A 15,773-nucleotide genomic window follows, 5' to 3' on the forward strand; every position below is an offset into this window, starting at 1 on the left:
TACTCTTGTTGCCTCCATGCATCTTATATTCTAATTCTCTGTGAATGTCAAAGAAGTAGAATTCATGAATATTACTATATTTTTTTTCTTTCAGATGTAGTCAAACGGTATTAACATCAGAAAGACAAAATTGAAAGGTATTGGAATGCTGTAATTGATTACCTGATGTTTTAACTGCTTACCACTCAATTGTTGTTTTATTTAGCCTCGACAGTAGAAAAAGTTTTAGAATCACTTACAAGTCTATGCTAGATTATCATTTTTTGAAATCTATTCCATATTCATTAATGACTTAGGCATTCTCCATTTTCATCCTATTAAAATCCACTAATTCAATCGTGCTCATGTCTCCGAGGAATTATGTATATCTGTTCTGCCTGTTTTTCCTCATTATTCTTCTCTTAACATTCAAATAATTTCCAGGTATTTAATGTTATTATATTCTCCCATGCATGATTTACTTTTACCTTTAATCATATACTATTTCTAGCATATGAATGCAGTATGTTGGCTTAAGCTAACTGTTTTCAATGATATTTGATCAGCACATTTCTGGTAAGAAAGCCCTTCACAAACTGTGCTTTTTGTTCAATTTTCTTTCTTTCTCACTCAAGCCATTTATAAGGCCATGTAGATTGGTTTCATGCCTATGCTAAAGATTTTCGCCATATAATATCAGGACTTGTGGTTTTCATAATATTAGGCTTCTCTTGCATACACATAATTTGCAAAAGGCATATGTTGATACCATGATGAAATCATTCAAGATTGTTGAAATTGTGTACAAATACTCTTATTTCAAAACCGAAGGACTGGTGTAGCAAACAGGTCATCTTAAATTGAGTTTTGTCGGTGTTTCTGTGCGATTGTTGCTCACTCTGCAGGCAATCTTTTCTATCAACTAAACAACGCCAAAGGTTGCTTAATTGTGTAGAGATTCTTTTTGCAGCCTTAAAATTTTTTGTCAGCCATTTCTATGATTAGATGTATATTCTTTCAGAACAATGCATTATTTACTTTCAAGATTTCTTGATATCTTTTCTATGATCTGTTCCTATTTCCCCGATCATTCATTACGTATGGTGATATTGCATTTGTAATCCGATAAAATAGAAAGGTTTTCAATAGGTATGGAATCTTGACTCTTCTATAGAGGCAAGTTATGAAACTGTATTTCTCATTCTCTTAAGATTTCTATGTCAATGTTTTATTATATGTTTATCGTATGTGTATGTTATAGGTGGAAGCCTCACTAACAGTGTTCCCTGCTAGATTCCAATACTATTATCACCCTTTGCCCAGTTGTTTAGAACACTTCCCTACAATGTTAAGCTGCATTGCTGGTTAAAACTAAAGCTAAGGTTGCCAATTTGGGCAGCCACAGGTTTAGGGTTTGGGTTAGGCAATTTTCAATAGCAACATTGAAGCTTATGCATAACAATATGGTACATGCATACGAGAAACTAGCACAAGGAAGAAAAGAAGGGGAGCATGTATGACATAAATGTTCACCCGATACAATCTTCCAATAGTTAAAGCTGTATTTTCCTGCTTACGATCCTACGAGAAAGTTTCGCAAGTCTCAAAATACAGGACATGTAAATCAGGAAGAAAAGGGGAGCTTATATTGACCAATGTTCACCCAATGCCAATCTTTCAATAATTGGAGCTCTATTTTCTTGCTTGTGATACTTTGAGAGAGTATTGCAATTTTCAAGATACATGACATGGGACATTAAAGGAAAAATCTATAGCACAAGAAATGAAGGGGAGGATTTACTTGACTTGAATGCTCTCCCGATGCGATCTATTTTTCCTGCTTCAAAAAGTAAAAAATACAAGATATGAGGATGCTCTCCCAAAAGCCCTCATCCTCAACCTGTTCTCCCGGCAGATCTTCCTCTCTTGCAAGATCCATCCTTCTACAGCTTCTCTTTCCTACCTTAACTGGACCTCTCTTTGTCAACACTGATTCGTCCCTCAATTCCATCTCACATGTTCTTATGTCCTAGCAGAGTCTTCCCATGGTTTTCAGCACTAGTCTTTCCTTTTCAAACACTTATCACAATCTTCTTTTCAGGTTCTCTCTAATTTATAGGTGAAATTGTGTTTATGTTTATTATTTGCTCGAATTATTTGCTTAAAATAATGAGTGACAAGTAGTTTCAAGAAGGTATATTATTTAATTCACTGTGCAAGTTATTAATAATGGATTCACTATTTGATCCTTCTATTTTTTTAGCATAAGCACTCTAGCACAAACCAAAGTCCAAGATTAGGTTTAGGTAAATAAGAATCATCCAAGGACAAGAAAAGTTTAGGATACAAATTCAAAGTCCAAGGAGAGTATATTATCATACTATAGATTATACTTATGAAACTAATCTTAAGTCTAGGAGTAGAATTAAGATTACAAGGGAGGCTATCTTAAACATTGAACTTGATGAAGCTATAATGACTAAGGCTTTTAAGAAATCTAGAAAAATCATTAAGAAGATATTTAGAGAAGTTATCCCTCTATGAATATATAGTAAATCTAAGAAGCTTCAATAGGTATTGAGTTCCTAAGAATGTGATATCTTCACATTTGATGAGTTTAGAATGTGCCAATAGTTAATTCGATCATGATAATGATATTTTATAATATTTTGAGGTATAGTAATATCTTGAAAATAAAATTTTAATTTAATCATTGAGGATTTTCTAACGTGCCAATGAAAATTTAATTCTTGAGTTTTATCAAAATTGGTATGATAGGGTAAAAGTTTAAAGTGTGTCAAGTTTTTGACACATTCGAGGAAGATATGTCGCTTATGTCAAATTGTATATTTGACATAAACATTAGTTGATAATATTTAAATTGAAAATCTAAGTATTTTTATTAGCGTGTCAAAATTATCATGCTTTATGTCATATCACACTCAAGGCATACATTAATATTCCATCTTGCAATGAAAAATGATACATATCATTTCATGCCTGCATTATTAATCTTGTTAGATTTTTTTAAAAATTATGCATTTGATGTTGTATTCATTCACATGCATAAATTGTAAATCTTATAATTAAGGATAAATAATATTAGTTGACATTTTAGGTATGATAGTCAATTTATAAATATCTAGATATAGATGCATCATTCCTTAGTTTTAGAAAAATAAAAATAATTTTATATCTCATAAAGATCATATGATGGCTTGTTTGTGTATTGAGATACACTAGACACAAATGAAATGTTAGAATGATGAACTAAGTTCAAGATTTGATTTGATGCATGAAAATGAGCTTTACTTTCATCCAATCCAAGTGGATTTTGCATGATCAATTATAGGGGAAGTTAATGTGCATTTAATCATAGGAAAAGAAAAGAAAATGGTTGGAAATTAGGTAATAATTTCAAAAGTACTTTAGAAAATCTTGATGAAGTCTACTTATTAATAGAAATTATTATTGTTTAAGTTGATACAAAATTAAAATGAAATATTAAAATTTTTAATTTTATATTATTTTTTTAAAAAAAGATATATTTTCATAGAATTTTTTCCTATTTGACATAAGTAATGTCTATATGAAATTTTATATTTTTCTTGAAAATTGTAGAATTACTTATGTCTTTTTAAAGTTGTTCTAAAATTGAGGTGTAATTTTTTAGACGATCAATCGATGTATAATAGCAATCGATTGATAACTGTATTTTTTATTAAAATAAATTTATTTAAGTCATTTAAGCTCATTCTTAAGTTATTTTAATTATATCTAACCCTTTAATATGTTTGGATAAACATTTAAAGGTAATTTTCTTTGTAAAATGAGAAATAGAAGTTAAAAAAAGAAAAAAATGGAATTGAGGAAAGGTTTAGATTCAAGGTTGAACTTTTACCTCATGACTTAGATTTTGGAATTTTTCAAAAGTTTAGGAATTCTAAATCATTATTGGTGCAATGATTAAAGTTGAAGCATGTTGTAAGAGGGAAGGTCCAATTTAAAAACATGATTTTGATATGAAGGGAGAAGAATGCAAGAATTTAGGGATTAGTGAATGAATAAAGGATTGTATTTGTATATTTAAGGTTGAACATTGAATAAATGGAAGGTAAGGAACCTCCAGTGTGATGTTTTAAGAATGGAATAGAAGTGAATGGATTTTGAGAAGAGGTCTTTTTAATGGATGTTGAAAGGGGAGAATAAAAGATTTAAGTAAGAAAACCTTTATTGACATGAGAAGTAAGATGTTAGACTAATGAGTTAGTTTAATTTAAATGTATTGTCAAATATAAAAAATGGAGAGATTATTGATGTAATCGATCCATGGTCAAGGTTGACCAGGTTGATCAAGCTTGAGTTGACATGAGTTAGAGTTTTGATATTTGATCAATATGTTAATTGGTCGAGTGAGACGTCAAGTAGGTTAAAATTAATAGGTTAAAATTAATCGGATACTTGATAGTCGATTAATATATTAAGTTGGTTGAGCGAGAAATTCGAATGTGTCATGGTTGATCGGATATTTGACGATCGGAAGTTCAATGTAGAGTTGGTAAGAAGAAAATTCAAGTGGGTTATGGTTGACTGGACGTGATGATTAACAGTCTAACATAGAGTTGACATGAGACGTGAAATCCCAATAAGTTAAAGTTGACCTAATATAATGAAGTTTTGGTAGGTTAATATTGATCGAATGCGGGGTAAAAGAAGTCCTGGTAGGTTGAGGTCAATAAGATACTAAATAAGGCGAGAATTAAGTTTTGGTAAAGCTGAAACGAGAATATCAATCGACTAATGAACGCTAAATCTCAAAAATAAGGTTTGCTAAAGTAGCCTGCTATAGTAACTGTAAACAGTAATTTACTACAACAATTGCTACAAAATTGTCAATTATTAATCTTATTGTAGTAAATAGAGAGTTGAAAAAATTGATTGTTCAACTCAACTGATTGAAAATCAATTTACTAATGTCACTGTTCAAGTGAATAGAATGTTTAAAACTCAACTGTAGGATTCGATTGATTAGAGGCATTGATAGTTGACTGATGTTGAGGTAAATGGGTTAGAGCAACGTTTGAATCTATAGTTAATCAATTGACTGATGAATAAGATCAATCGACTAATAGGTGGAAATTAACTTGAACAACAACCATACAAAAGAAGATTTTGAGGTGTTTTGAAGGTATAGATTCTTGATAGATTGAAGGTGAAGTGTTGCTGCATTTTCTACCATCAAAAAGCAATCCAAAATGATAAAAGAGTAAGCAAAAGTAAAGATCGATGTGTAAAGTTATTTTTTCTTTTATTTGTATTTCTATTTTGTTTTCTTGTTGAATTCGTGTAAGAATAAATTGTAAGAGGTTTCTCCACCTCCGAAAAATATCTAAGAAGGAGAAGGTTCGCGGTGGTAGTCGTTAGTATTAGATCTTAGATGTAGTCACCTTGGGAGGTGATCAATCAAGTAAAATTGATCGTGCATTATGTTGTGTTTTCAAGTGTTCATTGCATTCTCAACAATGATGCAATTGAAGCTATTCACTCTCCTCCCTCTCTGGTTCACATGAATCTTACAAATGTACATCTAGAGAGGTCCATCCTTATTTTGAAACAATATTGAGCACCCAAGGGAGTAGGAGCTTTGATACATTGTAAAAAATTGATAAATTTAGGACGAATATTAACGACAAAAATTATTGGTCATAAATTAGCAACAACTTTTGTGATAAAATGTTATTTCGTTGCAAATCGATGATAAATTGTGAGATAAAAATAATTTTGTTATAGAATTAACAACATATTAAATACATCGTTAAAATTAATTTTGTCATCAAAATCATCACAAATTTATGATGAATTAATATTTTGTTGTTAATTGGTAATGAATAAAATATTCGTTGTAAATTTGGCGATGAAAAATTAATTCATCGCGAATTCGACGACGAAAGAATCATTCGTCGTGAATACTCGACGAAATATTAATTCATCCCATTTAAATTGGCAATGAAAAATATTACCGTCGTAGATTTAGTGACGAAAACTAATAAATTTTAATCGTCAATTTGGCGAAAAAAATTTGTCGCCAAATCGGCGATGAATTTAATGACGAAGTTAGATTCATCGCTAAAGTTAGGGCATTAAACCATTAATCGTGATTTCTCTTCTCTCCTTCTCTCCCTTTCTCACGCAAATCTCCCACATTGCTGTCGCCTCTCCGCTCGTCGATGCTGGATTTCTCCAATGAGTGAAGCCCATGACAACGAATTGGTATTTCTCCATCTCCTTTCCCCTCTCCACGCCTCCACCTGTCGAGATGGCTCCCCCTCCTTGTACACCGCTGGTGGCCCATCGCGGGCGAGGGGTCGTAGGTCACGAGTCGGCGGTCGTTGATCAAGGGATGCGGGATATAGGTCAAGGCCGTGGGCCACTAGTCGTTGGCTACGGGTCGCTAGCCGCTAGCTGTTGGTCGCTGGCTAGGGTCAGTTGGTTGCTGCCCGTGAGGCTAGTGGCACGTTGCTCGCTAGCCTTGCCACCCCTGCGAGCTGGGCTGACCAACTTGAGCTCATCTGTTTGCAAGCTCATCTCTCGCCGTGAGCTCTACTAGCTTCGAACTAATTAAACCCTAGGTAGCTTTAAGGCTTTTATTTTTTGTGATATTAATTTAATTTACTAAAATCATTTATTATGCATATTATATTTAATTATTGATTTTGTAATGTTGTTTGTGCAGGTTTCTATTTTGTGTGGATTTAAAGTAATTAAAGAGATATTTATTTTTGTTCACCGACTTTAGATATATTTATAATAATAGTTATTTTTTGATAATGGATGTTATTTAACTATAACAGTGGTTACTTTAATATAAGTCATTGTTATTCCAATTTAGTATCAATTAATTATGTTTATGTTATTGATGAGGAGACATATACTAGCTTTTATTTGTAGTAGATCAAAGTTAATATTATAATATTTTTAAATTTAAAAATAGGAAAATATAGAAAGTAAGAAGTTGGATGTATAAAAAGGAGTTTAATTGATGAGTTTATTGTTAGGTTGGAATAATTTTTAAATTTTATTTCTAGTAATGTTGAGTTTATGGATGAGGATAAGATTAGATCTCAATGTAAAAAATATTACAATGATAAATTTTTACAGTATGATAAAGTTTGAAAATATCTTTGTAAATTTGGTTTCACCCGCGATTACTATAATTAGACCTGTCATGGTGAATCGTTCATATCTAATGAGGATTATGGATAAAACATACAAGTTTCAATTAGTGGGGATCAGAGTTAGTATGATTAATTAAATCCGTATTAGAGGATGATAATTGATACAGCAAGTTAAGATTTCATTGTTAAATCGAGTGGTGTAACTTTTTAATTTTCTTCTAACAGTTAAACAAATGTCTACTGCTTATGCATCATCGTTGGAGGAGATAGAAGTACCAAGAGTTGGTGAAAATGTGAATAATGAATCATATCTTCAATTTTAGGAATTGTTGAGTGCTACAGATGAACTAGTGTGGCGAGGCTGTAACAATCACACTAAATTATCTATCACAGCAACACTGTTGAATGTCAAGGCAGAGCATAATGTGTCTAAAGATTATTTTAATAATTTTGTTCAAATTATTGAATAGACATTATCGCGTGATCACATAATGCCCAATGATTTTTATAATATGAAAAAACTTGTGAAAGATTTAGATCTTTTAGTGGAAAGAATTGATATTTGCAAAGTTGGATGTATGTTATATTAGGGAGATAATGAAAATGTAGAAGTTTAATAAATTCTGTAATCAAGCTAAGTACATGACTTAACATGCAACTCATGAAATAGAAGAGGGATTAATGTGTCATCCATCAAATTGGGAGGCATAGAAAAATTCTGATAGAACATATACTGAATTTGCGAAGAAAATTTAAAACATTCTATTAGGTTTCTATGTTGATAGATTTGCGTTGTTTGGTAAATCAGGAAGAAATTATTCTTATTGATCAATTATTATAATTCCATATAATCTTCCACTTAGAATGTGCATGAGAACACTGTATATAATTTTAACATTAGTTGTATCTGATCCACAAAATCTGAAGAAGTTAATAGATGTTTATATAAAACCACTGATTGCAGAGCTGAAACAATTATGAGATGAAGGTTTTCCTATATAGAATGTGCATACTAATCAAATGTTTATAATGAAGGTTGCTCTTCTTTGGACCACAAATGACTTTCCGACTTATGACACGTTATCGGGATGAAGTATCGCTGGGATTTTAGGATGTCCAATATGTATGGAGAGATCAAAATCAATTAGATTTAAATATGGGAAGAAGCTAAGTTATTTTAATTGTCATAGATAATTTTTACCACCAAATCATAATTTTAGAAGAAATAAAGAAAAATTCACTAAGAATAGAATTAAAAGAACATCCTCGTCATTGAGATTAAAAGGTTAACAGATTTCATACAGAGTACTTAACTTTTCATCTATTATTGAAGATTCATATGGTATAACTTATGAATATAGAAGTACATATAAATAGACTAAAGGGGGTATATTTTGGAATTTATCTTATTAGAGGAGTCATTTGATTTATCATAATCTCAATGTAATATATATTGAGAAGAATATTTTTGATAATCTGATTAATATAGTGATGGATATTGTCTGAAAAATAAAAATTAATCTAAATTCAAGAAAAAATATGTGACTCTTGTATAAAAATTTCATTTTTGATATCGATGAAAGTAGTAGGAACTAAAGTCAAAGACAGTTATATATTGAATAGAGATCAGAGATTTGTTGTTTGTAAATGTGTGAAATCTTTAAAATTTTCAAATAGTTATGGATCTAATATTGGGAGATATGTCGATTTGAAAAAAATAAAAATTTATTGGTTTGAAAAGTTATAATTGTTATATATTCATGGAAAAATTCATTCTTATCGCTTTTAAGGAGCTCTTCAATTGATTTTTTTAGCTCGACCACTTGAGCTTCTAGTCGTCTACGGTCAGCAATCATATGAGGGATACAGTGATGGAGTTCTCTGTGTTCCTTCCAAGTTTGCCCATACAGTGACATCAATACAAATATCTTATAGAGATACGATGCCAAGAAAAATATAAAGAGTACTTATTTTTGCTAAGGAATCATTCAAGTGTTCGCTTAAGACCTCTACGTCCAGACGCGGCAAGACTTCGATCTCATAACGATGGATCTTGTCCATGGCCTGCCTAGCCTACTCCTCTCTTTCTTCAGGAGAAGCTCGTCTCCTCTCCTCTGGGGTACTTCGAGAGGGGGAGGGGGGACGAGTAGGAATCGGCAGGAATCCTTTTTCTAGCACAATTAATAAAGGATGAGCAGAGGGGGGGGGGGGGGTTCAGTAGTTATAGTAAAAGTCGAGGACTTCTCTTTATCATGTTTGCTCTTCGTCTGACCCTCCGGAGGTAAAGATCTCAGAGGTAGAACCGCTAAAGGGACTCCTCCAAATAAGTTCGCAGAAGCCTCTAGAATACTAGTGCTGGTCTTGCATTGTCTCAGCTCAATCCCAGCTTCTCGAGGAGAGATCTCTTTCTATTCTTAGCTTCTCATTTTTTATCAAGTCTCCCTAGGAACCTTTGATATTGGCTCTGTTGCTGCAGCTTCAATAGAAGGAGTCAATGTCTCCAGCATTTTGCCAGAATCTTTCTTGTTAGGAGAATTGATAGATTCTAAGATTACATTCTCGGTGTCGGGCGAAGGGTCATCTTTTGCCACCTCAACTCCTATTTCGGCAGTTGGTGGGACTCGGTAGCGTCCTCCGAGACCCACCAACTATATGTTACAGTAAGATCCTATTTGAGGTGTTTGTTGACAGAAGCACTCAACATGATTCGACCTGAAAAAGAAGAGGAAGAATTAGTCAGTATAAAAATAAATCTAAAAGAATAGAAAGGCTTTTAGCGGTAAATCTGAAATATGATGAAAGCACTACAGATCAAGCGATATGAATTAGAGGCAAGTTGGGATAACAAACATTGGAAATAAGTGACTAGGTTTTAAAGAAAAGGAGGGATAGAAAATCTTAAACCACCCGCTAGTTAACCTTGGAAAAAGGTAGTATAGCTCGGAGGTGGTTCATGGGGACAATGTTCAAGGGCTGGAATCCTAATCCTATGATCTAAAGGGATACCATATTGTTCTCGAAGTAGCAAATATTCTCCCGAGGTGAATGAAGATCTTTGAGTCTCATACCAAGGAACCGACGCAGCCATAGGGATGTAGAAAACAAGGAAGGTGCTTGAAAGACAAAAGGAAAGAGGATAAAGAGAGTAAACAACTAAGACTTACTAGGTTAAGAATTGATGCCGGTGACTGGAGGAAGAAGAATGAGAAGATGCTAAAGCGAATGAAGAAGCAACCTAACAACACATCCATATATATTAGGGATTTTTCATTGCCTGATCAAGCATCAGATGAGATTAAGGGATGGTGGATCTCGCTCTGGCTTATCATATCGAACACCCCGCCTGACCGAATCAAGACATGATCCTCTCCATTAAAGATCAAATTGAAGACGCATCGGACAGGGCAATGATTCAAAGAGGGTCGTTCGATGATGCGTAAATTGGCGGGGAATCAATATAACCCTTCGATTTAGAACCATGTTGGCAAAATCATCTTCTCACACCTATCGTCATTAATGTCGCATGGTTGATGATGCATGCCATCATTAAAATAGCTTCGAAAGCGCACTAAGGATATGAATGATAAGCACCTATGCCTATCATCAGCAATTAAGATTGTCCTTTCATCAACTTGACTGTTACAAATATGCCTTCTCTAATTCAGTTAGGACATCTGACTCAACACAAGTTCAGTCAGTCGAACTTTGCCTCATTCGACTAGACTAAATCGGAAGGCTTATGATACGGTGGCATCTCTAAGTGATCACGTGCTCAACACATGATGACTCCAAGATTACTACGTGGTCTTAAAATAAGGAAGAAGAGGTTTAGAGAAATGTCGGAAGGATAGTTGGTTAAATGTATAATTTTGATTTTGATTATGGATCGAAAATGAATCTTGGTACCTCAAATTCCCGACTTTAAGTTCCAACCTCAAACTCAACACCACGTACCGACCTCTTCTCGGCCTCGAGTATCGAACTCGAGTTCTAGCTCCGCATGCATTCGACATCTCATGTCAACTTCTTCTCGACTTCAAGTCTCGACCTTGAGCTCTAGACTCGGCATGCATTCGACATCTCGTGTCAACCTCTTTTCAGCCTTAAGGCTTGACCTCGAGCTCTGGCCTCAGTATGCATGAGATGACATCTCGTGCCAACCTCTTCTCGGCCTCGAGTTTCAACCTTGAGCTTTGGCCTCGGCATGCATTCGACATCTCGTGTCGATCTCTTTTCAGCCTTGAGTCTCGACCTTGAGCTATGGCCTCGGCATACATTCAACATCTTGTGTTAACCTCTTCTCGACCTTGAGTATCGACCTCGAGCTCTGGTCTCAGCATGCAGTTGACATCTCGTGTCGACCTCTTCTCGACTTCAAGTCTCGACCTTGAGCTATGGTCTCGGTATGCATTCGACATCTTGTGCCAACCTCTTCTCAGCCTCGAGCTCTAACCTCGGCATGCATTCGACATCTCGCGCTGACCTCTTCTTGGTCTTGAGTCTTGACCTCAAACTCTGGCCTCGGCATACATTCGGCATCTACTGTCGACCTCTTCTCGACCTTAAGCTCTGGCCTCGACATGCATTCTACATCTCGTGCCGACCTCTTTTCAGTCTCGACTTTGAGCTCTGATCTCGGCATGCATTCGACATCTCGTACCGACCTCTTTTCAGTCTCGACCTCGAGCTCTGATCTCGGCATGCATTCGACATCTCGTGTCGACCTCTTCTCGGCCTCGAGTCTCGATCTTGAGCTCTGGCCTCGGTATGCATTCGACATCTCGTACCAACCTGATGTCGACCTCGAGCTCTGGTCTCGGCATGCATTCGACATCTTGTGCTGACCTCTTTTCGACCTTGAGTCCAACCTCAAACTCGACACCACGTACCACCTCTTCTCTGCCTTAGGTCTCAACCTCGGGCTCAGGCCTTGGCACTCACTCAGCATCATGTGTTGAATCCATCTCAGTCTCAGATCTCAACCTTAGCATCTACTTAATCTTAGGAGACGATCACCTGCACAATCAGGGAAGCTTAAGACTACTTCTTCCTAAAAAATAGGAAAATATCCTCAAAGGATAAGAACAATCAGAATATTTCTAAATTAGAACTGGTATCTCAGAATATTTTCTAAATGGATGTTAATATTTCGGAGATCAACTATTATAAAAGGTTGCACATACCTATGGGCACAAGTACGCACACATTAACCCTAATTTTTCTAAGTTATTGAAACTCCTTCCTCATGTAAAATTCTAATTTGAATGTCAGAGTGGTTTGTCGGAACCCATCCTGGCGCCATTCTAACTCTCTTTTTGAATGTTTTTCAAGTCTCTTCATCTTTTTCGGCAGCTATCTTTGAGGAGCGTGTACTTACCAATTCGTAAACCGATGACTTGATCATCCACAGTGTATTGGTCAAAATAATACCCAATCCAAGTAAGACTTATGATGATAGTAGATGGCCCCACGAGGCTCAATAAGATGACTAGCGAAAGGGCATAATAAACTCATGCAAGAAGGATTCAATTTCCATACAAGGGCACTACCGTATGTCTATGGTGTTCGAACCACTAGTGTTGTTGGACCACTCTCTGAGATCCATCTTCATTTTTCGGATTTATCAAATGAGTTGGTCTGTGTGATCGGACCATCCATCTTAAGATTAGTCCGGGGCAAACTTGGATACCTAACCTAATCGGAAAAAAAATGATGGGAGTAGATGGGAAATAATATCTAAATAGGATATGTATGGGACCATACTTAAATATGCCTCGATTCACTAGTATGGATGGAAAAGACAATGGGAGACCATGCCTAGAGAAAGTTACATGGACAACCAGTTCGAGCTGAGTCTTCTCAAGCTCATGACTGTTCGAACCATGCCTAAACCTAAAGAGCAGCTATCTACTACACAAGTGGTCGCTCTCTCTGTAAATGATGTTAGATGCATGGACCAGTTTCAGCGACCTCAAGCAACTAGCACGCTGAGGCACTTTCAGATCATCACTCTCCCAGCCATGCAGCTACAACAAATTCAAAGTCGAGAAACATCATTCCCCGGAGAACAGGTCGCTTTTCTACTCTGCCCTGCTGCTCCCCTCCCATACAGTTACTTAAGTGCAAGCAAACACAAGAGTCTCTTCTGCAAAAAGGTGGATCCGTCATCTTAGTGGTCCCACACGGTCCCATGATCAATTGTGAGGAGGTAAATTGAAAAACTGTAGTTGATCAAGACGCAGGAGGGTATTGCTTGACTTCGCCTAGAGTCTAGGTCTACAAACACCTGCAAATCGTACAAATCAATTAAGCAAGGAAAGAAGGTTCAGTGTCTATATTCTTGTCAATAATTGCTCCAAAGAACAAATGAAAAGGTTTGGTTTGAGCTGATGTGAAAGTCTCTTGTCCACTGCTGCATCTCCCGTCAACGATGAAACCAACCCCGGCGTTAAACTAGAGAATCATTCATAACAAACCTACCTGCTTCCATTTGAATACTACTCCCTGCTTCCAACTCCCCAGCTAAAGCACAGCGCCAGTAGATCGAGCAGAGTTGAGGAAGAGAAACCTTTGGCTATGGATGCCGTCAAGTTCTTCAGAGGTTACGGTCGAGTGAGCGAGATCGTCGACACTCGCCTGCGCAGCGCCACACGGAGGCGCCTCATCCTCATCGCCGCCTCCACCGCCGCTATCCTCTTGGTCTTCGTCGCCGTTACCATCGCCGTGAGCAAGCGCGGCCGCTCTCCCTCGCCGGAGTCCGTCGCCGATTCCATCAGGGCCATGTGCAACGTCACGCGCTACCCGGCCTCGTGCTTCTCCAGCGTCTCCGCCGCAAATGGGGCGAACCTCACCAACGACCCCGAGGAGCTCTTCGGCGTTTCCCTCGCCGTCGCCATGGACGCCCTGCAGGCCGCCTCCGCCGCGGCGGCCGAATTCGCGCCGCCGAGTAAGGATCGGCGCCTCGCTGCGGCGCTGCGCGACTGCAGGGAGCTTCTCGGCAGCGCGACCGACCGGCTTAACAACTCGATCGCGTTGATGCGGCTGGCGGCGGGAGAGGCGACGCTGAACGCGTCCGAGATCGAGGATCTGAGGACGTGGCTGAGCGCGGCGCTGACGGATCAGGACACGTGCCTGGAGGGGTTCGAGGGCACCACGGGCGGGTTCCTGGGCAAGATGGAGGCGGCGACGGCGAACGCGACGCAGTACACGAGCAACAGCTTGGCGATCGCGACGGGGATTTTGGGGGTAATGGAAAAGTCGAGGTTTCCCCTGCACAGGAGGCGGCTTCTGTCGGCAGGAGGAGGGAGGGGGTGGATGCGTAGGGCTCTGCAGGCGGAACGGAAGCGGAAGCCCAACGTGACGGTGGCGGCCGACGGAAGCGGGCAGGTGAGAAGCATCAAGGCGGCGGTGGATCTGGCGCCGCGGAGGAGCGAGGAGGCTTTCGTGATCTACGTGAAGGGAGGAGTGTACGAGGAACAGGTGGTGGTGGGCAAGGACCAGTGGAACGTCGTCATGATCGGCGACGGCATGGACAAGACGGTGGTGGAGGGAAATTTGAACTTCGTCGGCGGCACGCCCACCTTCTCCACCGCCACCTTCAGTACACACCCCCTATCTTTATATTTATTTATTTAAAAATAATAATAATAATTTCCATGAGATTACAGTAACATCGACTACATATTTTCTTTTTTTAAAAAAAAATAAATTTCGTATTTTCTTTTTTTAGTAAATTAATTGCGAAGATAAATGACGTGGAGTGTTGTGCCATGCCACCAGTTGCCGAGGGGAAGGGCTTCGTCGCCATGGACATGGGCTTCAAGAACTCCGCCGGGCCGGAGAAGCACCAGGCGGTGGCGCTCCGCTCCAGCTCCGACCGCTCCGTCTTCTTCCGCTGCGCCATCGACAGCTTCCAGGGCAGCCTCTACGCACACTCCCTTCGCCAATTCTACCGCGAGTGCCACATCGCCGGCACGGTCGACTTCATCTTCGGCAACGCCGCCGCCACCTTCCAGGCCTGCCAAATCCGGCCCAAGCAGGCGCTCCTGCACCAGCAGAACACCGTGACAGCACAGGGAAAGTTCGACCCCAACCAGAACACAGGCTTCGCCCTCCAAGCCTGCTCCATCCAGCGGTTCGACGCCGACGTGACCGTGCCGAGCTACCTCGGACGACCGTGGAAGGACTACTCCACCACTGTGGTCTTGCAGTCGGAGATCGGGTCGGTGATCGACCCGGCGGGGTGGCTCCCGTGGGTGGTCGGCGAGGAGCCACCGAACACGATCAGGTACGGCGAGTACCAGAACAGTGGGGCGGGGTCGAGCGTCGCCGGCCGGATCCATTGGGCGGGATACAGCCCGGCGATGAGTGAGGCGGAGGCGAAGCAGTACACGGTGGAGGCGTTGATCAGCGGCGGGGATTGGATTCCAGCCACCGGTGTGCAATTCCAATCAAACTTGGGATAACGATCGATGAGCAAAGCAATTAGTTTAATTTATTGATTTCTGCTGAATTCTTGTTGTATCAAGTTCCTCGTTGTTAAGAGAATCCCAATATATAAATATTATTAGAAGCGAACTATTGGTTTGGTCATGTTGTGCAATATAGTAAAGTTAAATT

General features: G+C 38.5%; 1 protein-coding gene and 1 non-coding gene across 2 annotated transcripts; both read left to right on the forward strand.

The window, feature by feature from the left end:
- The first annotated feature begins 1,484 nt into the window (after positions 1-1,484).
- On the forward strand, positions 1,485-1,602 carry LOC141836789 (small nucleolar RNA snoR104). Its single transcript, XR_012602505.1, has one exon. It is a non-coding gene; the product is annotated as a small nucleolar RNA snoR104 (small nucleolar RNA).
- A 12,099-nt stretch (positions 1,603-13,701) lies between these two features.
- Positions 13,702-15,722, forward strand: LOC141836615 (pectinesterase 3). Its single transcript, XM_074724119.1, has 2 exons — positions 13,702-14,754; positions 14,934-15,722. Exons 1-2 carry the CDS (start codon positions 13,731-13,733, stop codon positions 15,617-15,619), a joined length of 1,710 nt encoding a protein of 569 aa, XP_074580220.1. The 5' UTR covers positions 13,702-13,730; the 3' UTR covers positions 15,620-15,722.
- The last annotated feature ends 51 nt before the right edge of the window (positions 15,723-15,773 follow it).

Source organism: Curcuma longa, chromosome 10 (genome assembly GCF_044706935.1).
Source record: "Curcuma longa cultivar G26 ecotype Majalengka, Jawa Barat chromosome 10, ITB_CL_G26_1.1, whole genome shotgun sequence".
In the NCBI taxonomy this organism is placed as follows: Eukaryota; Viridiplantae; Streptophyta; class Magnoliopsida; order Zingiberales; family Zingiberaceae; genus Curcuma; species Curcuma longa.